Source organism: Sciurus vulgaris (genome assembly GCF_902686455.1).
Source record: "Sciurus vulgaris genome assembly, chromosome: 5".
Taxonomy (NCBI): Eukaryota; Metazoa; Chordata; class Mammalia; order Rodentia; family Sciuridae; genus Sciurus; species Sciurus vulgaris.
The window spans coordinates 22,092,389-22,120,231 of record NC_136465.1 but is presented as its reverse complement, the minus strand read 5'-3'; the positions used below and the strand labels follow the sequence as shown (position 1 = coordinate 22,120,231).

The 27,843-nt window shown below is 34.3% G+C and overlaps 1 protein-coding gene across 3 annotated transcripts in view; it reads left to right on the top strand.

Moving 5' to 3' along the window:
• The first annotated feature begins 1,184 nt into the window (after nt 1-1,184).
• SPOCK3 (SPARC (osteonectin), cwcv and kazal like domains proteoglycan 3) overlaps nt 1,185-27,843 on the top strand; it is a 483,732-nt gene continuing 457,073 nt past the window's right edge. Inside the window, exons 1-2 of one of the 3 annotated variants that reach the window (XM_079142958.1) lie at nt 1,185-1,389; nt 1,906-2,094. In XM_079142958.1, the coding sequence (XP_078999084.1) occupies nt 1,906-2,094 (189 nt within the window). In that variant the 5' untranslated portion in view covers nt 1,185-1,389. Of the gene's footprint in view, nt 1,390-1,492; nt 1,634-1,905; nt 2,095-27,843 lie in introns of those variants that run through there. The other 2 variants (XM_079142957.1, XM_079142959.1) reach the window with 2 other exon arrangements.

Here is a 27,843-nt window from a genome sequence, read left to right as displayed (position 1 = left end):
CATGAAACCAGAATTCAGAATGTGCTAAAAGCTAAAACGTGTAGCATTTTCTGTGACTAGGCTAAAACAAATATCTATCATTGGAGAATTAGTATTCATTAATATTCTTAAAGTTATCATGTTTAAATCAATCATGAGTTCTGTGACTTGCAATTATGGATTCTGTGATTTCCCCTGGGAATCACAGTAAAATTGGGGGAATTGAGGAAAGTATCTTTCCTAAATTAAAAATGGCAATTTATTTCCTTTCCTTTAGATTACATATTGTACATTCATTTTAATCCTATACTTAAAATTAGAAATTAATAACCATTGTTTGATTTCCCCATTAATATAATTTGAAAAATGTTATGCAAGTATCATCTGTGATTGAAAAGGAATATATGAGTAGTAGGCATAGCTACTATTAAAATATTTGCTGCAATTAGGGAAGCTACAAGAATATTTCAAAAATCATACCTTTGAAAGAGATAGTTTGGGCTGACGTAGCTAGTAAGTCAAATTGAGATACATAGCATTATTGTAGTCTTTAGGTTTCCAATAATCTCTTGATTTACATGTACTTTACCTGAATCCTCTAAGTGCATGGGAGAGAGTCTCTTCATCTGATTCTCTCTTTATCTGATTCTTTCGACAGGGGGTTGTTACTGATTTATGTCCAGTTAATTTAGGATATGTAGAAAAGGCAAGGAGAACCAGATATCTTGTCACAAAGGGAGGCTTGAAGTGAATTTGTGTTATGGCTTCAAAGGGATCTCATTTTGCAGTAGGGACGCATACGTTTTTAAAGTTTTTGATTTAGGTTCCACAACTTATAGTCGCCAGGGAGTTTTGAATAAAGGGGAACTGCATCTACAGTGTGTGTGTATATATGTGATTTGGGTACACTCAAGCACCCTACCTGGTAAAGAATGATTAGGTTTTGAAAAGAACAAAGAAAGAGAGAGAGAAACTTCATCCATGTAACATGAAAGTTTGTGCTCCATAATAATCCAGAAGTTCACAAATGCAGTTCACTACATTTTCTGAGATTAAACGGATCTCCCAGGACCCTATTGATGGCCTTGCTTTAGGGCGGAGCTCGGTCCGGGAGGTTTACAGGATAAAAAGTCCCAGGGTTTCTTGCTTGGTGATGCATAAAGTTTTCTTCAGATCTCATTTCCCACGTCTGCCTGACCACCCCAGAAACTGCAGAACGGATTTAACGCTCCGTGTTAAATCTAGAAGCAGAGAGAATGAGCAGGCTGTCTCGCGAACAGGAGAACCTCTTCTGGAGCAGAGAGGTTAGAAAGCAGATAAGGATTGCTAGGCTGAGAGCTACCGCATCCTCTAGCTCCAGCCGAGCGTCGCATCCGGAGCCCACTGCAGCTTGGATTCAGGGACAGGAAGGTGGGATAGCGGGAGGGGAAAGAGGGAAAAACGGAGATGGGGGAGGGAGGGGTGAGCCGAGGGGAGCTAGTGAGAGATCGGCGCGCGGGGGGAGGGTGGAGATGGGGGGAGCGCGGCGGGCGCAGGGAGCTGAGTGGACGGCTCGAGACGGCGGCGCGTGCAGCAGCTCCTGAAAGCAGCGAGTTGGCAGCGCTGGGCTGCATTTCCAGCAGGAGCTGCGAGCACAGTGCTGGCTCACAACAAGGTGATGTGCCAGGAAGCGGCTTTTTGCCCGCTAGGGTTGCTGCTGCGGCTGGGGCTTCCTCGCTGATATCCCCCTTTTCTCCCTTGGGGCTGCGTGTGTGTGAGTGCCCGGGTTGGGGGTAAAGCCTGCGGGAAGGGGACACCGGGACCCTGCTCGTCTCCTCCTCCCTCTGTCCCCGTCGTTGCTGATGCATGTCTTCCAGGGTCGCCCTGGTCTCCGTACCCCTTATTTGACACTGCCACCCCCCCTCCCGGTTGTGTCTCCTTTCCCAGATGCTCAAGGTGTCAGCCGTATTGTGTGTGTGTGCAGCCGCTTGGTGCAGTCAGGCTCTCGCCGCTGCCGCGGCGGTGGCTGCGGCCGGGGGGCGGTCGGACGGCGGTAATTTTCTGGATGATAAACAATGGCTCACCACAATCTCTCAGTATGACAAGGAAGTCGGACAGTGGAACAAATTCCGAGACGTAAGTGCTGCGCGTCCCCATTCCCAGACACACGCGCACTGGGCTCCGAGGCAAAGATCGCGGCGGCTAGGGGTGGGGAGTGGGCTCAGTTCCCAGGGAGAGGGATTTTGAAAGGGCTGCTCGCCGCGGCTGGAGAACTTAGCAGTTTCGCTGCCCACCTCCCAGCTGGAATCAGAGAGGACTAGCGTGTTGGATGCACAGGAGTTCAGGTCACAGCAGGTTCCCACTCTCCCACTCTTCCGCCCCCACCCCACGTTCCCACAGAACACCCATCCGCTGCCCCCAAAGGTTTGCAAAGTGCTGGCTGTACCTTCTCAACTTTTGAATGGTGCTCCTGGCACTGTTAAATCCAGCAGATGTGCCTTTGCGTTGTATTGCTACTAAAGTAACTAGAATCGATCCCGTTACTAATGGTCCATTAAGGAATTTGAGGGAGGAGGTAGGAAGACGTAAGATTGATAATGCCCGCTCTCCAGGGGTAGGAGGTTGTTTGGTGGCACCAGTAGGCAGAAGTTGAACAGCTCCGATTACATAAAATTGCGATATGATTTGTGTTTCACTATTAACTTTAACTGAGAACGTGTTTGCGATGCATTTGATTACGTTTTACTCCAAAATTAATCACTGCTGTAAAATCTGCCGAGGTGGGGACGACTGCAGGTGACGTCCATGAAAGAGTTAATTGTAAAGTCTCTTGGGGAGTTTTCTCAAGGGTTACCATATATAACTAATTACAGCAAAAAAAAAAAAAAAAAAAAAAAAAGAAACCAGTTTTAGAGACTCCGACTTTCTGCTTGACTGGAGCCAATGTCCGAGACATGCTAGTCACCCCGCCCCCCAACACATACACACACATCTGACCTGAACAGGGCTAAGAACTGCCTGTAACTGTCTGTGGCCAGAACACAGTTCATTCTGTCGCACTCAACTTGGTTGTTTCAGTGAAGAGGTCTCCCTGACTTGATTACCGACCCCCCAACCCTCGCTTTAAACCCCAGGCGTGAAAGGGAGCCAGAAATGATTCACAAACAGTTGCCAATCCTCACTGTGACATTTGAGAGAATTTCTTAGGGAGTCCATCTGCAGTGCACTACGTGTAGATGAGTTAACTTCTTTCATCAGCTGAGACTGTCACGATTTAGCAAAAATCAATGGAAGCTGGGGCTAATTTTCATCTAGTTCCTTGACCCCCTTAAACCAACACCCCTTCAAAAAAGTAACTGGCAAGCCAAATCCTGAAGGGGATTGGGTGGGAGAGTAATTTGACTTTGAATGTAGGTTCAGCTAATTGATATTCAGCCTGGATACAGAGGGTGAAAATTGATAATGATAATACTTAATGGAGGTCTTATTCTTACATGCTTCGTGAAAAAAGCTTAAATATCCTTATTGCTAAATGAATGCTCTCATAGAAGTAAACCTTTCCATATTTGTTTTAAGTTTGGACTAATATTAACTGCAACAAAAAATAAGCAAATGAGATATTTCTAAATCTGGACAAAATTTCTGTTTCTTGTGCCCTCTTCATAGAAAAGAGTGTTGAAATTTTTGTTAATATTTGAACGGTGCTTCACATTTTGACGTCTTTAGATAATTACTGCTTTACAGTCTTAAATTTAAAATGAAATTTGAACTTGTTTCTTTAAAATATTTTAAATATCGAACATCTTAGTGTCCTCTTATTTTAGTTAAATTGCTTTATTGAATCAGTAAGAATGAGCAGCCTACATTTGGACAGTTTGTGAATGTGTTTGATTTAAACTCTTGCTGAGTTGCCTGCTATGGAACTAAAATTTCTGGAATTAATGTAGTCAACTTCTACAGAGCTAGAATGTTTTTATTGCTATAGTATTTTCAAGCATTCTTATATGATCTCAGGGGAAAACTCCATCAACATTGTGTATAAACTTAAATAAAGGATTTACTGGAAAATTTTAAGCAAATATCTGTTTTGAAGTATATGCAATTCATAAAAATATAATAATGACATCTTTGCAAAACTGAAGTTTAAAAGACCCATTTTAATAAGATAATTACATTTTTGTAAAGATGACTTCTGGAAGGCATGGAGAAGATAAGTGTTATCATTATATTTCTCCTTTAACCACCTGTTGCTCATTATTAACGTGATGAAATTCAGGTTGACAGCATGGCTTCTCAAGTCATAACTCAATGCCTAACATAGAATCCTTATTTAGACTCTCCACCTCACTGCTATTTACATATTCTTTCCCTTTTGGGAAATCATTAACTCAATATATTTTTGTCTGTATCTTTCTGGATGTGATTTATTTATTAGTTCATTTTTGTCTGAAAGCACATGATTAAAAGACATTGCTTGAAACAAAACTGCTACATGAATCTACCTTTATATGTAGTGCATAAGAATTTATATCTTAAATAACAGATTTACATACTCAGTTATGAAGACACAGGGAATCTGAACCACATCTTGTGGAAACAGTTTAATGGAAGTGCTCTTTTTAGGGCTTTTTTTCCCATAAAAATATAATTAATGTCATTTAGGAAAAAAAGTTATGTGATGTCTCAGCATCATTAATACAGGAAATAATCTTTGCCTTCCTTCTCAGGAGAGTGACTCTTTTACAAAATTGACGTTATTTTAAAAGCAACTCCTTAAAATAAAGTTTGAACTGTGCTGCCTTTTGAATAATATTTGAAAAATACCTTGACTACTACTAAAAACTCAATTCATGGTTATTTCAATTGAATAATTTGAGAAGGAAATGATTTTTTATTTTTATATCTAATATAAATATGTGAATATATTTTATTTATAATAAAGGATTAGGAGTGAGGAGCATAGATAGAAAGTGTTATTTGAGAGTAGATGAACTTAGGAACTACTGCCCCTTTTCTTAATGCTTGCCATGAGTTAGTCTTAACAAAAACCATACTTCAGGGGCTGGGGTTGTGGAGCTTGGTAGAATGCTTGCCTGGCATGTGTGAGGCTCTGGGTTTGATTCTCAGCACTATGTATAAATAAATATGTATAAATAAATAAAATAAAGGTATATATAAATATAGATATATAGTATATATGTGTGTATATATATATACATATATATATATATATATATATTTTTTTTTTTTTTAAGATAGTTCAGCCAGTCACGGTGTTGCATGCCTATAATCCCAGTATCTCCATAGGCTGAGGCAGGAGGATCACGAGTTCAAAGCCTTCTCAGCAACCACAGGACATGGCACTAAGCAACTCAGTGAGATTCTGTCTCTAAACAAATACAAGATAGGGCTGGGGATGTGACTCAGTGGTTGAGTGTCCCTGATTCAACCCCTGGTACCCCCGAAAAAAAAAAAAAACTCTTCAGAGAATTATTTTATTATTTTATTACTAGGATTTGAACTCAGTGGTGCTTAACCACTGAGCCACATACCTAGCCCTTTTTTATATTTCTCTTTGAGACAGGGTCTCATTAAGTTATTCAGGGCCTTGCCAAGTTACTAAGGCTGACTTTGAATTTACAGTCCTCCTGCCTCAGCCTCCCAAGCTGCTGGAATTACAGGTGTGTGCTACCCACCCCAATACTGCAAAGAATTTTTGACCACTCTGTACTAGTAATGTTGAATAAAGTTTTTCTTTCTTTTTTTTTTCGCATTTTCTTTCTTCCAGTGTGTACAGAATATATCAACATAAAGAACACTTAACTCTTTGAAATCATTAATGTATTTATAAAATTCTAATAGAGATTTTTAATTCCTATATCTTGGAAAGCAAATTACAGTTTAACTTAATCTAAAGATTTAGAGAAGTTAATATATTTAAAAATGAATATAGTGGAACCAATGTTATGTTCAAAGTATAATCATATGATTATACAATAAAATAGGAACTGGGAGGGCAGCTCAGTGGTAGAGCACATGCTTAGCATGCATGAAGCCTTAGTAAAAAAATGAAATTTTAAAAACTCAACAATGGGCTATGTTTTGTAGATACACTGGTTGCATGCTGGTTTTTATTTTTTGTAGCAATGTTGCATAGTACTAAAATCAAGAAGAGGAGATTTCTCAGTGAGGGAATTTTGGAAGTCTCACTACGTTTTCCAAGTGCAGTGGTTTATAGGATTTGCTTGCTCAGTTCTTACATATATATTTGGAGAACTTGAAATCAGAGCCCTTATGGGGAAAGTGAAGCATTACCTCAAATGTCTCATATATTACATATTTCAATATTTATGTTTTATAAGTTCAATTAAATCATATCCTTCATCATGTAATAAATGAGTATGGAATTTGGGAACCAATGAATTAATTGGTAATAGATGATGTAATACCATCATCAAACATATATAATTGATTTAACTGGAACATGTACTAATTAAGAGTGACAGCAAATATAAAATATGAGAAACCCTTCAATACTGTATGTTGGAAGCAGTGCAATAAAAACCCAGCAAAAGGATTAGAAATGGCCAAGCTAACTTTTAATGAATCATCTTGCAAAATCAAGATTATATCATTAAATCAAAATTTAAAGTTCCAAATTAGATTTATTTTTCAATTAAAAAATACCTGGAGTTCATGTTGAACCTTAAGAAATAGTTTCTATTAATGTTGCAGAAACCAGAGTCAACTTCAGTTTATGTTTATTCCTTGAGTGACTTTAATATACTCTTTGGTCACACTGAAGACAGTAGTAAACCCCTACAGTTTAACTTTTAAAATATAACATTATTATCTAAAGGACATGTACCATATTGTGAAATGGAACATCCAGATTGAAGTGTCTCAGGGGCACTCCAGTGATAATTTGGCTTTATAAGAATGGCTGATTTGGGGATACTGAATAGTAAGTAAACCTTTCTTAACTTCTTTTATCATTTCCTGTTTTCCTCTGAGTTAAGGTTCTTGACTTGTACAGAAAATCGGACAGTTAATGACTGACAGTGAAGGGTTCTTCCTCACAACTTAGTGGACTGCAAAAGAGAAAAGATCCCTGAGTCTCTCAAATATTAATATTATAAGAAAGCAAATAGAACAATTGATATCTATGCCTTCTTGAAGTAAATTATCATCTGACTTCATGAGGCCTTATGGTTCAAACAATGATAAAATTAAAAAAATATTATCTCTCATTGGCTATCTCTACTTTTTTTTTTTTTTTGGGCATGGGGAGAGATGGGTTAATGAGGCACCCTGGTTGTTTTTCTTGAGCACCAGGGAAGACACCCTTGACACAAAGGGGGAGCTTCTCCTTTGTGCTGCCTTAATTGTTGGCAGTAGGGTTTTACTATTTTACTTTTATACCAAGTAGTTACTAAATAATTATTAAAACATGGATGCATTTAGCACAGTAAACTACTACTTTCTCTATTCGAAAATACTTTCTAATAGTACTATCCAATTCTTATATGCAGTTTCAGTGCTTCTTATGAGACCATATTTACACCACTTGTAATCATTCATTATGTTTATCTTGGTCAAGTATGTAAGTTTTCCTTAGGAATTCTTCACAGTTATTTATTGCATTTTCTTGAATGTTTTTCTAATTTTTGTTTGTTTCTTTCGGACTTTGGAATGATGATTGGCACTGGGTTTAGTCCTGAAAAGCCTTTGAATATCCTGTACATGTTTACAGGTTGGTATAGGTGAGGAGTACCGGAGGCAATGGTGTTCTTATTGGATTGTTATTTATATTATTTACATCATGAGAGATTTAATCTAGAGATAGGCAACTGACTTCTTAAGAGAAGCCTAGGCAATCTGTGGATTTGGAGCCTTTGAGTAATTCCAGAAACAACAGGTTAGCGCCTTGAAGCATCCTGACTCCTGTTCTGGTCATCTGGGTACTATTGAAGCCGTGGTCATGGTGTCCCTTCCACATCTCTGTATTTTAACCTTATCATCACCACCATTACCAGCCCACCAGTAAAGATTTAAATTGGTTTTCTCAGGTCAGAAATCACAAAATGAAGGAAGGCAGCTCAGAGAATGTCCACTGATTTGCAGATTTCTAGAGAGTATCTTAGGTAAAGGTGGTATCATATTAACAAAGTCCTTCAGAAAGTCTGAATTGAGAACAAAATGTAGTCAGTTTAACATGGATTCATCCTAACAGAAAATAAAAAGGACAGAAAGTAAAGCAGCACATACTTTTACTTCTCTGGCTCTTATAATTTCTAGTGATTTATTAGAAAAGTGTAACTAAATGAATTAAGAAATATATTAGTTTGTGTTTATGCATAAATCTATTCATAAATTAATATGTATTATAAATATGTTTTATGTGTGTAAGTGCATGTATCTTCAAACAGGTACAGATAAAGGAATCTGAAAATCAAGACAATTCTAGGTACTATAGATGTAATATAAACATATGTGTTATATATATATATTCTCTATGTGTGTGTGTGTGTGTGTGTATGTGTGTGTGCATCCATATTATACACAAACACACTAGGTAGAAAGCCAACAATCTCCTGATAAAAAATTTGAGTCATGTTAGGTTTTTGTTTTTTGTTTCTTGTATAAGTTTCTGCATCACATAACTTGAGATGATCTCATTTGCTATTGCATGTGTGACCCACAGTGTTTTCTTGCTTCTTTTAGCAAGTCAGGCACTGTAGGATTAGACCCTTAAACTTTTTAGCTAGCTATGCAAAAGGAACAGTGTGTACTGCTATATAGCATTTATTTTCTACTCTTACAGTAAAACTACTTGGTTGAATGCATTTAGAGCTCATGATTCTGACTCAGAGTGACATCGTATATTTTTATTCGATTTTAGTTTTCATGATTTCATGATCTGGGTCACTATTTTATTTCAGGTACCCTCTTTTCAAGGCTGATCTTTGAATCTTCTATATACACCATTCAACCCCAAAAGCTCATGGAGTATTTATATGTCTTTTCCCATTTACAAAAATCCTTTCATCTTTTCTACTCTTTTCTGTGTCAACAAGTTTACAGATTTGGGTTCCTCATTAGACTGTGAACTTCCTACAGTATAGACTGTGGTCTCCCTCCCTCACAAATCTTACACTTCACCTGGTTCAGAGTTAGCGCTAGAAAATAAAGGAAAAAACATCATATTTAATCTGTATTGACAACTGAAAAGTCCTTAAGGCTTAGAACGGTGCTGTCATCCCTTTCTGACTACCTTAAGTCCAGTTTTGTAATTTAAATAAGAATTTAATTATTATAAAAAATGTCAAACACTAAACTGCTTTAGGATTATGAGTTCCAATATGTACCAAAATGGAAATATCATGCCAAACCATCGGATTCAATTTTATAATAGTCAACAGTAGTTAGTAATAATATGGATCTTGGCATTCTTCTCTCCAATTCATCCAATTGTTTTTCTACAGTTTCTCTCTGGACACATAATCTTGCCCTAAAGTCTGAATATTTCCCCAGCCTTGTAAGTAATATCAAACACCAGTATCTTCCCTTTCTTCTTCTACTACTGTTCTTCAGTAAATGATTGTGGGGCTGAATCCAGATATTTCACAGGTATCCCAGGTTGATTTTTTTCACTGCTGCCCGATTTTTAATTGCCAATGTATTGATCAGAGAAAAGTTAAATTCTTACATAAAGGAAAACTTGAATCAAAGTTCCTTAATTAGGACGGTTTTATTTCCTAACTATGTAACCATCAAGCCAGGCCTAGTCAGGCCTGGGCTTTTCATTTGACGGGACTCTCCATAAGTAGCATTTTCTATCCTGTAGGACAAATTTCTGTAAAAGGGTTTGTGAGCTAAAAATGGTCACACATGACTTCTACTTTGTCCCATGGGCCCGAACTTAGTTTCGTGACTGTTCCTAGCTACAGTCTAACTCTCTAATGGCAAAGGATTAAGAATAAAAGAAAGAAAGCTATCCTTGGTACCAGAAGAAAAACATTGGTAGCTACTATCTTTAGTTGTGCTCTGTTCATCATCTAAATATCTCTTGAAAATATTCTGAACCTCCACTCCTGTGTCCACGGATACAAACTTGTATCATTGCCTGTGAATCATTAGGAATGCCTTCAATATTCCGCCCCAATTCTACATCATCCCTCTGTCCTCTTAGCCAACAGTGGCTGGCTAAGTTGTGCTGGCCATGGTAGAGATGGAATTCATGGTACCTAAGGTTTTGGTTGTAGAGTTTGGCAGCAAGTAGTGGTTTCCTAATTTCTAAGAGAAAAGGTTGATGGTCAGAATCAAAGAAGGGTATCCAACAGGTAATTACAATAAGACTGATGACCAATCTTGCTTCCTTTTAGCACTTAGCATATTTTCTAGGTTATCTTAACTCTAGGTCTTTGGGCATAGGTCCAGAATGCTCTTATGTGAAGCATTAATGGTGATTGGTGTGGTGGTGATGGTGGTGGTGGTAGTTGTGGTAGGAAATCCAAATTTACTTCTCACATCCCTTAGTTGATGGACAAGATACTTTTGCAGCCAAAGTTGTATTTGCTCTGCTACAAGAAAAAGGAAAGTATCATTAGTGGAAAAAGTAGTATAATAGCAAAATAATACTATTCTACTGTAATAATACTTGAAGGAAGGAATACTAGGAAGGAAGCCATTGTGGGGGTCAAGAAGCTCTTTTTTTTTTTTTTTTTTTTTAGAGGCAAAGAACATCTTTTTGGTACTAGTATTTTGGGAATGGTTGTGAAATAGGAACTGCGGTAAGTCTGATTTGTCAGTCCTGATGTATAGACCCTACACTTTCAATTTTGGTACATGACATCAGACATTGTTGACAGCCAGAATACCTGAGCACCTTGCCTGGATGCCAGAGATAGCCAATTGCAATTGGTCTCTTAAACTTGTCTCATACTTGTTGAAGGAAAACTTTAATTTTGATTTAACTTTTTTTTGTATATATTTATGGCATGATTATTTTATAAGTGGTGATTATATAATATTTGCATAATGTTTTGTTCCCACTTAAAATTAAGTTAGCAATAATGACAGTGTAAAAGTATCCAACAGATAAAAGTAGGCTAAAAATTCTCTTTCTAAAACCATTTTGCCATGTCAGTCATGCAATTTTTTCTAAGGGATTAGTGCTTTTCCCATCACGTGCCCACCAGCAGTTGTCTGACCTTCTTCCTCACAATCAATTTTTAAAATTTTTTTCATTTATTGAGGAAATAATGACTCCGACTAGTAAGACTATTTGCTGTTTCTGAGGACATCAGATTTTTTCTTTTCAGAATCTGAGGATAATAACATAATATAAAGTTTTATTCCTTCCTTCAGAAATAATGCTATGATATTTCATTAGTTCATTTAAAGTTTTAAAAATCATGTTTATGAATAATAAAATCTTGAAGAGTTGTAGGAGATAGACTCCTATCTTTTTTATGCATCTTGTGTGCTTTGAATATTATTCCTCTTATTGTAAAATAGGGATAATTAAATAAATTTAATGTTATGTTTTCATAAAAAATATTATTTGTAATTATAATATTTCAATACGAAAAAAGTAAGTAAGCAACTATTGCATCAATTTGATAATTATATTATTTCGTTAGGTTTTAGTATTTGGTAGTTTGGTTTACTGTTAACATAATTTAGAAAAGGAACTTTATGTGCTTTTGTTTTTTTCCTGGTACTAGGGATTGAACCCAGAAGCACTTTGTTCCTGAGTCACATTCCTGTCCTTTTTAAATTTTTTTGATTTTTTGTTTATTTATTTATATTTGGCTGGGGTACCAACTTGAATCCTCCTGCCTCAGCCTCCAGAGACCTGGGATTATAGGCATATACCACCACACCCAGCCTTCCCTTTTTATTTTGAGACAGAGTATCACTAATTGCTGTGGTTTGCCTTGAACTTGTGATCCTCTTGCCTTAGCCTCCCAAGTTGCTGGGATTACAGGCATGTGCCAGGCATAAAGGAACCTTAACATATAGGTACAGTTTGTATATACAATCAAATACCTGACATATCTGAATTGCTTCATTTTCTATACCATTCTTTAAGCTCTTTATATGAATTAGGAATTAACAATATGCTGATGTGCCTGATTTAAGATAGTTCTAGTAGTATTTCATTAATATAATACCACATTTTACCTATGTTTTCTGAATACATAGGAAAAGTTAGCTATGTTTTAAATTTCCAGATCATTATTAATGATGAATATCTCCTAATTGTCATATTTTATTTTCTGAAAACTCCAACCAGATGTGATAAATGTTAGTATAAATGCCTTTAATTATGTAATAAAATGCATATCAAATTACAAATAAATATAACTAGCAAATACAAATATTTAAAATTACAAATAAAGTGATAAAAGTGGGAAAAGTATGGAACTATGCTCAGAATTCATAAAGTAAATACAACTTCATTTGACACTAATTGGAAATAATTAGATCATTTCCATTCAATTAATGGCAGTATATTCAAATGATTTTTCAAGTAAGCTAAATGCATCCCTTTTCTGTATTTTCTAAAAGCATATGGTATAGCTACATGCTATACCATATATATACTATATGGTATATACTATACATATATACTATAGCAAGAGAGGATGATTGTAAAGATGTGCTTATTGAAGGTATCAAATTGGTTAAGCATGAAAAATATAAAGTAAGTAGAGTCTCCATTGACCAGACATTGATAATAATATAATAAAAATAGCAAATACTTCTAGCACATTATATGCCAGCAGCATTGTGACTTTATAAAATACCTTAATGAATAACATTCTTGTAAAGATTGCAGTTATTTTCCATTATGTAGGTGAGAAATCTGAGGATTGATGTCACACAGCTGGTGTAGTCAGGGCTCTCTCTAAAACAGATACTTCTGGGCAGTTACATCCTGATAAACCCATCAGAAGTTGAAAATATCTAAGTCAAAAAGGTAAGTTTAGTAGAGAGTAGGGAAGAGGGGAAGGAAAGGGGAAGTACTGGGAACTGAATTAGAACAAATTATATTCCGTGCTTTGGTAATTATTTCAAAACGAATCCTAGTGTTATGCATAACTAAAAAGGACCAGTAAAAAATGCATGTAGTGCACTTATCCTGACAAATATCATAACAGTAATATAGCATAGTTTTGGTTGTTTTCCCTTGTGATTCCATGGCTGCTTAGGAGTCACGGCTCTCTGTCTCTGCCCAGTGTGTAGCAAAAACACTAAACAGCCTATTGCTAGCCCCAAAATGATATAAAATCTAAGTACAGTCTACCCTGAATGTATGTTATTTCATACCATCATAAGATTATAAATGGTTAAGTTGAACTATTGTAAGTCTGGGAATGGTCTGCATAGGCATTGAGGCTTCAAATTGTCTTTAAACATTGGAGGGATGATGGTTCCTGGCTTATAAATACTATTTTGGGTGTCTATTGTATGCTAGAAACTTCAGGTATTTTACCCTATTTAGGATACTCTTTTAGAAATACAGCATAGTTTATTGTTAATTGTAGTAAAGAAACAAAATTTACTGAATTAACCATTTTAAAGAGTAGGTCAAAATTGTTAAGTATTCTCACTGGTGTGGAACTAACCTCTAAAACCTTTTCATCTTGCAAAACTGAGACTCTACACCCATAAAACTGTTCTCCATTTTATTCTATCTCTAGTCCTGTCAACCACCTTTCTTCTTTTTGTTTTCATGAATTTGACTAGTTTATATGTTTCATATGAAATAAATCAGTTAGTACTTGTCTTTTTCTGACGGGTTTATTTTACTTAACATAGTGTCTTCAAGTTTCATTTATAAAGTAGCCTGAAACAGGATTTTCTTCTTTTTGTAAGACTGGATAATATTCTATTACATGGATACAGCTTTATTTTGTCCATTTATCCATCAATAGATCCTTAGATTGCTTGTACCTCTTAGCTTCTGTGACTATTGCTGCTTGAATGTGAGTGTGCAAATATCTCAAAGATCCTACTTTCAATTTTCCGTAGAGGGTGCACCATTTCACATTCCCATCAGTAGGACACAAATTTCCCAATTCTCCATATCCTTGTCAACACTTATTTTCTGATTTAGTGATAATAGCCATCCTAGTGGATATGAAATGATACTCCATTGTGCTTTTGATTTGTATTTCCCTAATGACTAGTAATATTGGGCATTCTTTCCTAGACTTGTTAGCCATCTGTAATATTATCTCTGGAGAAATTTTTATTCAAGTTCTTTGACAATTTTTTAATTAGTTTACTTTTTTCAACAAAATTTCTTATCAACTTAAAAAGTAGACACAATTAATCCCCTTTTACAAATGTAGAAATAGCATTTCAACAAGCTTAATCAATCTGGTCAAGATTAGTATTTGAAGCTACACTATAAAAATATTTATTTATTTTTTTGTTGCTTATTAACATTTAATAGTCACTTAAAATGAATCATTATGGACTAATTCAATTTCCATCTTTGTAAATGTTATGTTTGGACCTTTTAAACGGTTACATTGACTCGATCTTCTCACCTACTAGATCAAGAAGTTCATAAAGATTTGAAATTTTCAATAGAATATATTGTCTTACCATCAAAATGATGCTACTGTGATTTGATCAGTTTATCTTGAAGCTATGAGAGATCTCTAGTTGCCTATTGTTTATTAGTCTTACAAAGACCAGTAATTGAAAATCACACACTGTTCAGAGAATGCTTCTTCCTAAAGGGATACTACATTTGGTAACTACATATTACTGGTATTTTCATTAGGTTTTTTTTTTTTCCCTTTCCTTTTCTTTTTTTACATTACTGTGCACTTCTGAATATTCTCTGTTGGTGAGAATGACTGTAAAAGAAATACGAATATATTCTTACAGTGACTGTCATTTGGCTTATAACAATTTTGGAAACAGGTCTAGCTGCACCTAGCTTCCAGTTATTTCACTTGTAACCGTTCTCCCTTCCCTCCTTTCTTTCTTTAATTTCATTTATTTTTGTTAGAGACTTATTTTCTTTGCTCTTATTTTCAAAGTGGGTATAAAAAAAAGAGAAAAGAAAAGCACTTATTTGATTCAATTAAATATAAGTATTCATAAATTATTATCATATATAATCAATAATGAACATATAGTCTGTTTAATCAGTGTTTAATGGGTTCTGAGAAAGTCTGCCAATCTCCATCCATAGTAGATCACTTAAATTTGTGTTTTCCATGTTGACTATCAAGGTGTGATATAATAATAGTATTGAGGTTTAAAAGATTGAAATAACATCACAAAATTATATGGAATATAACTAAATTTTAAAAATGATTTTGTTGTTTTTACCTATATTTTCAAGATCTCTTTATCTAGAATGTCATTTTAGATATTAGATAACTTAATCATTGATTATACTCAGTTTTACAGTCTCCATTTTAGAGTCTTATAGTAAAAGAACAAAATTAATTAGCTGCCACTCTGAAGAAAATACAGAATAAATTAAAATTCAATGATTTCTATAATTTATTCTTATTCAATTGAAACTGAACTTGATAAAATTTGAATATAGTATTTTTATGAAAGAATTGGTTAAACAAGATATTTTGATAAAAATTACACTTTTATAGTTGATTTGAAACTATTATATCGAAGTGTTCCAAATATTAGCACATGGTTGTAATTCTCAGCATAAGTAAGAGCTTATTTAGCAGGAACCTAAAAGGAGAGGGCCCAAAAGTGCACCAACTTAATAGAATTGTCTCGAGATATATAAAACATGACTTGGCATTGTCTTCCTGAACAAGGCAAAATGCTTACTAGATACAGCTCCTAAAACTAGTAATTTGATAGTCCCTTAATCATAGCTCACTTTTACTTTTCTATTGCCAGGCTACTTTGTGACTTTCAAAATATTTACACAGGGTACTATATGCTGGTTACTTTGAAATACGAGCTTGCTAATTGCTTTGGCTCTTGGTATTAGCATCTGCTGAAGAACCAGTTTTTAGATCAGGGGAATATTTATAGGCCTTTCTTGGGATACAGTGTAGTATGAAATTATAGGCAGCCTCCTAGTCTCTCCGTAAGGCTGTCTAAGGTGCCCTTGGCAACATCTGATATTCTTCTCCAATGTCCCTGAGGCACTCAGCTTCATCTAAAATGAACATTCCCTGGGGCAAAATTTTCTGGAACATTGTATCAACAGCATTAACCTAGTATTACCTAAGAACTTTTTCTTTGACATAAAATGTAATTTCTTGCAGTTGAGATGTTATACACTTCATAGTTTTAAAAGAATTATTGTACTTACTGAAAACTGAATTAAAGGCACATTCAATACTGTTAGCTAGGGAAGTTTAGAAGCTTTGGAATCTGAAAGTAACCTTAGGCAAAGTAAGATTTTTACAAATAACAACACATTTAAAAACATTTTCCCCAGAATTTCATATTCATTAAATATGCTAATCTTGCTCGCTAATGTTATTGTCATTTAAACCATTTGTTTTCGAATTGATGGTTTCTCTCCAAGTCCACAGCTTTCTAAGTAAGTTTTAAAAATATGTGAAGTCTCCAATGTGGAAAGACATGTTGAATTCAGATAACAAATCAGTAGTAAAGATAGAAGTCCTTCATCATCTTTGAGGAATAGAATATATTTGAGAAGAGAGTTCTTCTGAATATACACTGTGCATCACATCCCATATGACTAAGAACCACAGCAGTTTATAGGCCTTGGTGTGAGTTTAGGAAATCTAATTTCTGAACTGCTTCATTTGTGCTGAGTAGCTGAATGCCCCTGTTTTTTCCTGCCAAAATCCGTGTGTGTGTGTGTGTGTGTGTGTGTGTGTTTCCCTTGCAATAAGTGCCCTTTTATTTATATGTTTTGTTAGCACTGATCTGTGGATTCTGGAGAGGAGTAGAGAAAGGCTGGCATCAGTCCCAAAAATTACAAAAGCAATTGTGGTTGGTACTGATGGTACCATGGTCAGAAGTAGAGGAAAAAGTCAAAATGTCATCTAAGTGGGGGTGATAGCTACAGGAGAGTTCAGGTGCTTAACTCACTCTTAACACCAGGTCATTGTTGAGCTAATAGTTCTACCTTCTGATGGGTCTATTTGCCCCTGAATATTTTAAAGTTTCCTTCCTTCAGAAACTGTAATGATGAACTTCAAAAATAGTTCTTCGTGAACAATAATTTTTATAAGTGATAGGTAACTTCATGATTCTATAGGAGGTGTAGTTTAAAAACATGTTTGGTTCTAATTTTTTACCTTGCATAAGATACACCATTTTTCACTATTTTATTGTTGGATTAGACTGTGATGTTTCTGATTTGTATTTCTTGAATAAAAATCCTTCAGTGTTTTGGTTTGTAGGCTCAACTTCTTTTTTGTTTGAATGAAATTATAAGTGACTTTCTCCTAGATGGTTTAATAAAATCCCACAATTCAGTTTTTATAGGAACCTAGCAATATTATTATTACTTGTTGCTATCCAGTGAAAAGATCTAAGATTGATTTTTAAATTGGATATAAATTATATGTTCCTTACCAAGTCTTTTTTGTTCTTTTAAGATATTTTATTAATATGTATAAATCGTACATATTAAATAGGGTTCAGTGTGAATTTTAATATATGTATATAGTGTGCATTAATGAAATCCTGCTTCCCCAAGTTTATTCTTAAATAAATATTGACTAAATCACATAGAAACCAGTATTTGCTGTGTAAAGGACATATAACAGAATGTATGTTATATAAATTGGAAACAGCATCTTTTCCAAGATTTTCAATTTTTCATATATTTTTAACTGCACCAATTTTATACATAAAATTGGCTGACAAATTTCAAATGATTTTTAGTGAACTTTTGTTCATTTTTGGAATTCAGTTTTATTAATGAAATGCAAAGAAAATATCTATGTAATTTCCTTTCATATGGTATAAGAAATGGAAAATTTTTTAACAAAATCATTAATAAGGCAATTTTTACATGTGGGTTTAGATTGGCATTGAAACATATTTCTATGCTTTAATCTTGTTTATATTTATTTTGAGATTTCTCTGTAATGCTGTCATTCAATTTTTAGTGTTTTCTGTAATATGATTAATAAAGTATTTCTACATTCTACAATTGATTCATTTTTAAAACAAATTCTCTGGACCCCAAGCCCTTCAGCATGTTAGGAAACAAATACTTAGAATGAGGACAGCTCTAATCACTCTTTCCAGAAAATTTCAGATGCAAAAAAATTAACATAAAGCATTGAGAATTACATAAAACATTCTAAGTGAAAATATGGGTATAGGTGAAACGTGTAATGCCATCACTTCTATAAATCTTAAAACTGTGCAAAGATTTCTTGAATATTCTTACAATTTACAGGGACTTTTTAATTGAAGGCATCTTGGACTCTTGTGTTCCTTGCTGCCTTTCCCAATCTAATCGCTTGTAAGTCTTATCCAGTCTTTTCTGCAGTAATTTTCTTTCTTTTTTTTTTTTTTTTTAAAGTATTTTGTTTTTTAATTTGTAGGTGGACACATGCTTTTGGTTTATTCATTTATTTTTATGAGACTGAGGAAAGAACCCAATGTCTCACATTGCTAGGCAAGGACAATACCACTGAGCCACAACCCTAGCCCCTCCACAGTAATTTTTAAAACAAAGACTCTTCACTCTTCTTTAGGTCAGATCCTCATTATTTCTTACTTATACTGGTTCTATAGATGATCTTTATGTTTTCCGGTTTTTCCTCCTTAAAAGAAGGCTTTATAGATCAATTAATTTCTCCCAAATTATAGTTCTCATCTTTTCCCTTTGTTCAAAAAGATCCATTCATTCTTTAATTCATTATAGAGTAGAACTTCACATCACTGCAACAATAAGTTGCCTTCCAAAAACTTGTGATAGGATTGACTTTGATGGGAAAAACCGCAATGTCCAGATTATGGACCAGTCATTACATGTGTAGAGTCATGTTAGTGGGAGCTCATGTGATTCCTGAATCTGTTAGCAAATGTAAGCTTTTTGACTGTTGCAACACATACTTGGAGGAATACAGTTTATCAGGAGACTAAAACGAGAAAGAGAACCATCACTCACATAGGCAAGCTTTGGTAGTGCTCGGGAATAAGAACGATCACCTCCAGGGTTTATCCAGTGTTGGTCTATACCTCCACAACATGTAAAGTACAAAATAATTTCCTTTCTCTGTCTCTATGCCCTCCCAGCTGAGTTCAGGGAGGGTATGCACCAACCATCTTGACATGTGTTTCTGCTGTCAGAACCAGGTTTCTGAGGCTTCAGGGCCCAAGGCCAGATCCTGTAGAGTGGTGAATTCATCAAGGTAATACCACAGTGGGAGCTCTTTGGTATGTAGCCAGAATCTTCCTGGTGACAGGTCTCAACAGACACTTTTTCCATACAAATGTTAGCACCAAATAAAATCCAAATTTTCTATCTTCAAATCCAAGAGCCCTTCTCCTATCTGTCTACAAACCATATCTTACTGTCCATCTTTATTTTCTTTTTTTTTTTTTTTGTATGTGTTCTTCAGAGCACTCAAATTGAGTTATCATCTATGTTTGTGCTATATTTTCTGCTTTCTCTGTTTTTATGACTTCCTCAAAATGAGCCATTCATCTGGAATAGAAGGCCTTTGCCCTTATTTATCTATTTCCTACTATTTCTCATTTTTCATAGCCTGCTTTATATTCTTCTTCCATGACCCCTGCATGTTTTCCACCATCAAATGCAACCTTTCTTTCCTGTGCACTTTTTGAGAGGTAGAGTTAGCTGTGGAAAGAGGCATGCTTCTAAGAGGTTTGTGCCTTACACTCTGAGAGTGTAAAATAATGCTTTAAAACAAATTCATGAGCCCCAGGTACAGTGGTGCATGCCTGTAATCCCAGCTGCTCTGGAGGCTGAAATAGGAGAATTGCAAGTTCAAAGCCAGCCTCAGCAATGGTGAGGTGCTAAGCAACTCCGTGAGACTCTGTCTCTAAATAAAATACAAAATAGGGCTGGGGGTGTGGCTCAGTGGTAAAGTGCCCCTGAGTTCGATCCCTAGTACCAAAAATAACAACAACAACAACAAAAAACCCAAAAAACAAAATAAAAACAAAAACAAATTCATGTATAGATGGGTGAGTGATAGGAATCAATGTAGATATCAGAACCCTGATCAATACTTTTAGTAAATAACATCTTGACATATTTTTCTTAGGGCTTTTATCGAGCATGTCATTTATGGAACACCTGGTCATTCCTAATTTCTAAATAGTCTTTCATAACTATCCAACTTTTATATTTAAACTCTCCTTTACCTTACAACCTTGTTACTTTTTGCCTCCAAGTCTGAGCTATAGTAAAAGAAAAAAGAATATTAGCAAAGGTCTGCCATGTCATATGTGACATATTTTTGCTCTTCCAAGCAGCCAGCTCCTGAGCTATAATTACTATGAAAATGTCAACAGTAGGCTGCTGGATTTCTGCCACAAGTCATCACAGAAATTAGCCACCCCAAGGCAAGCTTTTGAAGCTTCAGAAAGTATTTTCACTGCCTCTTTTTGTCCAAACCAAATTTTCTAAAAATGAGAGTTCTACGTAATAAAAAACATTGATGCAACACTGTTAAGACTTAAATGATTGAGTTATTCTCTGCATGTGACTTTTGAGAAAAGTGAAATTTATAGACTTTCTTTCCTTTTGGTGGAAGAGCATCTTTTGAAAAGCAACTTTTTAACCTGATTTTATACTACAAATATGATGGGAAGAACAACTATTTGGAAAATAACTATTGAAATTACACAAATAATCTGAGATGTATTTTGTAGCTTGAAATCTTATAATCTGAGTTAAGAAAATTATAGATTCTTGTTACCCTAAAACAAAGCATGATAAAAATTTCTCCCAAAAGCATGTTTTTCTGTTTTACTTGTAATCTTTAGTGTTATGCATTCAACTTGAAGAGTCTACTAATACTAATGAATATACTAATGAAAAGAAGTTGAATTTATAATCTATGCTTTTAAAGTATTTGAGAAAGATACTGGTAATGACTCTTAATAGATATTTCATGCTTTGAAATATATAAAAATAGGAATGACAATAAATATCATACTGAAAGAAAAAATTAAGCATTATTCCATGATTTATTGTGTTATGCTTTGCCATTTTCTAAAAATAGTTTTTAAAGTTACACTTTGAAAGAAATCTTTGACTAGTTTAATAGAAGTTGTATCTATATGCACAAAATCAAAAATAGAAATAAGGCCTTTGAGAACACAATTTGAGATCAAATCATATTCCAATTGCTTGAGTATAACCATAGCATTTTATAATGTTGCATTAAAATTTTTCAATATTCATCATAATAAAAATATCAAAATATTTTTATCATGCAATTTTGTTATAATGTAGATGAACAAATCTATATAACGGCATGCCACCTCGAAATTTACTATATTTTATGATGACTGCTTATAAGTATTTTACATAATATTTAATATTTAGTGCTTTTCTGAAAATATCTAAAAACTCAAAAATTAAAACTATCATTTTTTTTTTTATAATTCTAATATGGTCTATTTTTTTACTAGTTTTTTTTTTTCTTTTTCATAGCAATTTATTGGGTTCTTTTTTTTTAGATTTTTTTTATTATAAACAAATGGGATACATGTTTTTTATGTTTTGAGAATCTGACATTATTAAATCATAGGAGAAAAGAGATTACTGTTTCCTTCATTATGTTTAAATGAATACTTCTGGCAATAGTATTCATGTTCAAACTACAGCTCCTTTTTCTTTTTAACACTGAATAGCAGCTGATGCAGGTAAAAGGACAAAATGGAAAACCACAGTAAAATAAACTTTTTCATGCTAAATCTATAATTTTTCTAAGTCTTGGGAAATGTTACTTTTATAATATAATTTAGAATATTATTTTTGTTACCATTATGCAATAGGAGAAAATAATAAACAACATCATCAGCTTTTGAATAAATTGTGGTATGTCTATATGGCATTGTGAATTCCTATGGACAGAGTCTACATGTATCCTAAGATACATATAGATCTTACTCTCAGTAGAGTTACATCTGCATTTGCATGAAGATGGGAAGAAGTTATACATGTAAACAATTAATTTAATGCCACAAATTAAAACAAAATGTTCTCACATGCAAGTGTCTGAGTCTATTTTACATAGCTATGGGAGGACAGAGATGATTCCCTAGCAAAAATCTGAGACCCGCTGAGCAACTGTGCCCTTGGCTTTGACATCAGTGAGCACAGAGTCACACCAGGTCATGTATGCAAAGACTGCTTGATGTAAGTGTATGCTGTTAAGTGAGAGCTACTGAAAATGTACATCTTGAAAAGGCTGCCATATAGATTGTGCTCCAGAATCGTCATCATAGGCAGCTTGGTAGTTACCAAATCAAACATTTAAAGGTAGTTCTGGAATTCACTTTGACTATAGTTTTGTTTGTTTTGTATTTTGTCATGGGTCATGAAAAAATTCAAAGATTACTATAATTTTCTAAAATATTTTGACTTTGTTAAAGTTTCTGTCAGATACCTTAGAGTACTAGATCACTACTGACATTATGTATGCAATTTGAAAAAAAAAAAACTGTTTTTATTGATTTCAAAATGACTCTTAAGTGGATTTTAAATTGATTGAGATTTCTATAATATACTTTTACCTGGTAGGGAAACAAATGTGTCCTTTGTGGTTGATTCTCTGATTTACCATCATGGTTTACAGATAAGATAAAACTTTTTCTGTTATTGACGCAAAGGGAATAGAAGAAAGAATGATTGAAGTTAAAAATCATCAAAATTTTCTAAAATCCAAATCTTTAAAAATAGTTAATGTGAAAAATGATGATTTTTTAAATCAAATAGACAAAATAACAAGTTTATGAACTATAGTGCCATAGAAGCAGAAAAGCATATATTGAACCTTACTTTGTAATGCTTCATCTGCTTTAACACTCCTGTAATGTGTTATTATCATTATTTTACCCAGAGCCAAGAGAAGCACATAAAAAGAAAATAGTGGTCAGAGATTTTCTAAAGATGCTAACTGGAGTCAGTGTGTTTACGCTGGACATTTGTAGAGCAGCTTGACAATTTGGTCAATGGTATGCAACTAGATCTTGAGATTTCTGTTTCATGTGGTCACCTCAGTATAGCCTAGAACAGAAAATTGCTTTAGACTTTTGAACATTTTTGCACATAGCATAATTTGGTCTAATTTATTTCTTGGTACCTTGCTTTCTCTCTCCTCCTACCTATCCCTAATCTCCATCATCTACTCTATAGGTCTCTCTTTTATTTTCAAGAGATCTTTTTTACTCTTCTCCCTCTTCTCTCTAGCTACCACATATGAGAGAAAACATACAACCCTTGACCTTCTGAGTCTGGCTTATTTCATTTAGAATGCTGTTCTCCAGTTCCATTCACTTTCCTGCAAATGTCATGACTTTATTCTTCTTTATGACTGAGTAAATCTCCACTGTGTGTGTGTGTGTGTATATATATATATATACATATATATATATATGTATATATATGTACACCACATTTTCATTATTCTTCCTTCTGTTGATGGACACCTCAGCTAGTTCCATAACTTGGCTATTATGAATTATGCTGCTGTGAAATGGATATGCATGTATCACTTAAAATAAGCTGACTTTAACTCTTTTGGATAAGAACTGAATAGTGGTGTAGCTTTTCTTAAGGTGGTTCCATTTTTGGTATTTTGAAGAAACACCATACTGATTTTCATAGTCATTTAAAATTTAAAATACTAGCAAGAGTATTTAAGTTTTGCTTTTTCCCTATTTCCTCTGTACCATTTATTATTATCTGTGCTTTTGTTGATTGACATTTTAATTGGAGTGAAATGAAATTTCAGTGTAGTTTTGATTTACATTTTTCTTGTTGATAAAGCTCTTGAACATTTTTTCATATATTTATTGACCATTTGTATTTTTCCTTTTTGAAAAATATCTGTCTAGGACATTTGCCCGCTTATTGAAAGGATTTTTTTTTTTTTTTTTTGGTGTTAAATTTTTGGGAGATCCTTGTATATTCTGGATATTAATTCTCCGTCAGAAATGTGGATGAAGGGCTGGGGATGTGGCTTAGTGGTAGAGCATTTGCCTGGCATGCGCGAGGCCCTGGGATCAATCCTCAGCACCACAAAAAAATAAAATAAAATAAAAGGTATTTGTTCACTGACAACTAAACAACAACAAAAAAGAAATGTAGATGGAAAAGCTTCTCTCCCTTTTGTAGGCTCTCTCTCAATCTCTTATTTCCTTCTCTGAACAGATTTTAATTTGATCCCATCCCACTTATTGATTCTTGGTTTTATTTCTTAAGCTTTAGGAATTTTATTAAATATGTTGATGTTTGTGCCAGTTTGTTGAAGGGTTGCCCCTGTTTTCTTTTACCAGTTGCAAATTTTCTTATGTAATTTTTAGGTCTTTGATCAATTCACACTGATTTCTGTGCAGGGTGAGAGCAAAAGGTTTTCTACTTATGAACATCCAGTTTTCCCAGCACCATTTGTTTAAAAGGCTGTTTTCTCCAGCATGTTTTCTGGTACTTTTCTCAAGAATTAGATGCATGTATCTGTGTGAGTTTGTGTTTGTGATTACCAATCTATTCCATTTGAGTACATTCCTGTTTTGATGCCAGTACCATGCTATTTTTGTTACTACATAATAGTATAATTTGAAATTGGTCATTGTAATATCTCCAGCTTGCTCTGTTTCCTCAAAATTGTTTTTTTTTTTTTTTTCTGGGTCACTTTTTCTTTCATATAAATATTAGAACTGTTTTTTTTTTTTTTTTTTTTTTTTTTGTAGTTCTGTGAAGTCTCATTGGTATTTTGGTAGCGATTGCATTGAGTCCATAAATCAGTTTTGGTAATATGGCCCTTTTATCAATGTTATTTATGCCCATCTGTGAACATGAGACTTCTTCCCATCTTCTACTATTTTCTTTAATTTCTTTTGTTGGTACTCTGTAACTTTCAATGTGAAGGTCCTTCACCTCCTTGGTTACATTTATTCTTAGCCATTTGTTTTCAGTCTCTTGTGAATGGAATTTTTATACCCTAGTTTCTTTTTCATTGGGTTCATTATTGGTATGTAGAAAAGAGAAATAGTTAGGTATGTTGATGTTGTATCCTGAGACTTTGTTAACTTTATTTATGAGCTCTGAAAGTCTTCTGGTGAAATATTTTGGATCTTCAAATTATAATATCAAACATACCATCTACAAACTGATAATTTGACTTCTTCCTTTTCTATTTGTATACAGTTTATTTCCTTATCTTACCTGATTGCTCAGGCTAAATTTTTAAGTACTATAATGAATAAGAGTTATGAGAGTGGGCCTCATTATCTTATTCCTGATTTTAGAGTGATTGATTCCAGTTTTCCCAATTCGCCATGATGTTAACTTTGGGTTTGACCTATATAGCATTTCTGATGTTGAAGTAAGTAAGATCCTTCTATCACTGGTTTCTTCAGTGTTTTATCAGTGCTAAATTTTATCAAAACTTTATCTGCATCTCTTGAAATGACTGTGATTTTGTCATTAATTCTACTTTTGTGCCAAATTACATTTATTGATTTGTGTATGCTGAACCATTCTTGCATTCTTGGAATGAAACCAACTTGATTGTGTTGCACAATCTTCTTAATGTGTTGTTGAATATGCGTTGCCAGCATTTTATTAAGGATTTTTGGATTAACCTTCATCAAGGACATTGGACATTTCTTTCCTTGATGTGTCCTTATCTGGTTTTGGTATCAGAGTAATACTGGTTTTATAGAATGAGTTTTAAAGTGTACCATTCCCTTAGATTTTGTGGAGTAATTTGAAAATCATTAGTATTAGATTTTCTTTAAAGGTATGGTAGAATTCAACTGAGAATCCATCTGGTCCAGTCTTTGTTGGAAGGCATTTGATTATTATTTCAGTCTCATTATTTGTTATTGGTCTAGTTAGAATATTTGTGTTCCTTTGGTTCAAGTTTGATAACATATTTTCAATTTTCCAATTTATTGAAATATAAGTTTTCAAAATAATACCTGAGGATCCTTATAATTTATGTGATATCTGGGGTGGTATCTACTTTTTCATCTCTAAACTTATTGAGTTGACTCTTACCTATCTTTCTTTTGGTTAGTTCAGCTAAAGACTTATCAATCCTGTTTATCTTTTCAAAGAACCAATATTTTTGTCACATTGATCCTTTGAATTTTTTTAAGTTTATCTTTTAATTTTTTACAGCTCTGAATTGTTTTTCAAAAACATATTTTATTTTTATTGACTCTGATCTTAATTATTTTCTTCCTTCTACTGGTTTTTATATTGTTCCCCTCCCCACCTAAGGCATTTAGATGGATCATTAGGTTTTTAAAATTCATTTGCTGATTTGTTGTTGTTGTTGTTGAACCCAGAGGCACTTAACCACTGAGCCACATCCTCAGCAAATTTTTTTTATTTTAAGTTTTTAAATTTTGAGATGGGATATTGCTAAATTGCTTTGATCCTTGCTAAATCGCTGAGGCTGTCTTTAAACTCACGATCCTCCTGCCTCAGCCTTCCAAGCTTCTAGCAATACAGGCTTATACTACCACACATGGTGCATTCTGATTTTTAGGCATTCATAACTAACTGTACTCTTAGAATTGCCTTCATAGTATCTTGAATATTCTGTAGTGTTATATTCTTGTTTTTGTTTGATTTTACAACAATTTTAATTTTCCCCCTGATTTCTTCCATTACCTATTCATTATTCAAATGAATTCTTCATGTATTTGTGTGGTTTCTGTAGTTTCACTTCATGTTGATTTTTAATTTCTTTCCCTTATGATAAGTTGGAAGGAATGTGTTGACTTTTTTGCATTTGCTAAGATTTACTTTGCGGCTTAAAACATAGTCTCTGATGGAGAAAATTTCATGAGCAGATTAAAATAAAGTGTATTTAGCTGTTCGTGGGTAAAATATCCTACAGATTTCTACATTGGTCATCTACAGATGACCTACCATACCTGAACCAAAGGAACACAAATATTCTAACTAGATCAATAACAAATAATGAGATTGAAACAATAATTGAATGCCTTCCAACAAAGAAAAGACCAGGTCTGAAGTGTCTTTGCTGATTTTGTTTTTGCATGACATATTATTTTAGTCAGTTTTTCTCTGACCTGACAAGAACAATTTTACAGGAGGAAAAGTTTGTTTTGGGATTCATGGTTTCAGAGGTCTTAATCCACAAATGACCTACTCTATTACTCTAAGCAAAGGTGAGGCACAATATCATGGTGGAAAGGGGCAGAGGAGGAAAGCAACTCAGGACATGGAACCAGGAAGCAGAAAGAGAGACCTCTCCTCAACTACAAAACATAAACCTCAAAGGCCTGTCCCTACAGGGCCCCCTTCTACAATCACACCCTACCTGCCTACAGTCACCATCCACTTAATCCCTACCAGTGGATTAATGCTTGAATAGGCTCAGGTTCTCATAATGCAATCATTTTACCTCTAAACATTCTTGCATTGTCTCATACATGAGCTTTTGGGAGATAGCTCATATCTAAATTTAACATTCCATGTCTGATTTCCAAAAGCTCATATTTATCTCACATGCAAAACACATTTAATATGTTTCAAACAGTCCCCATAGTCTTAACAGTTTTAGGGTTGCCCAAAAGTCCAAGTCCAAATTGTCCTGTGAGACTCAAAGCAAACTTTCAGTGTGAGCCCCTATAAAAATCAAAAGCAAGTTACATATATCCAATATATAAAGACACAGAGCAAACATTTTCATT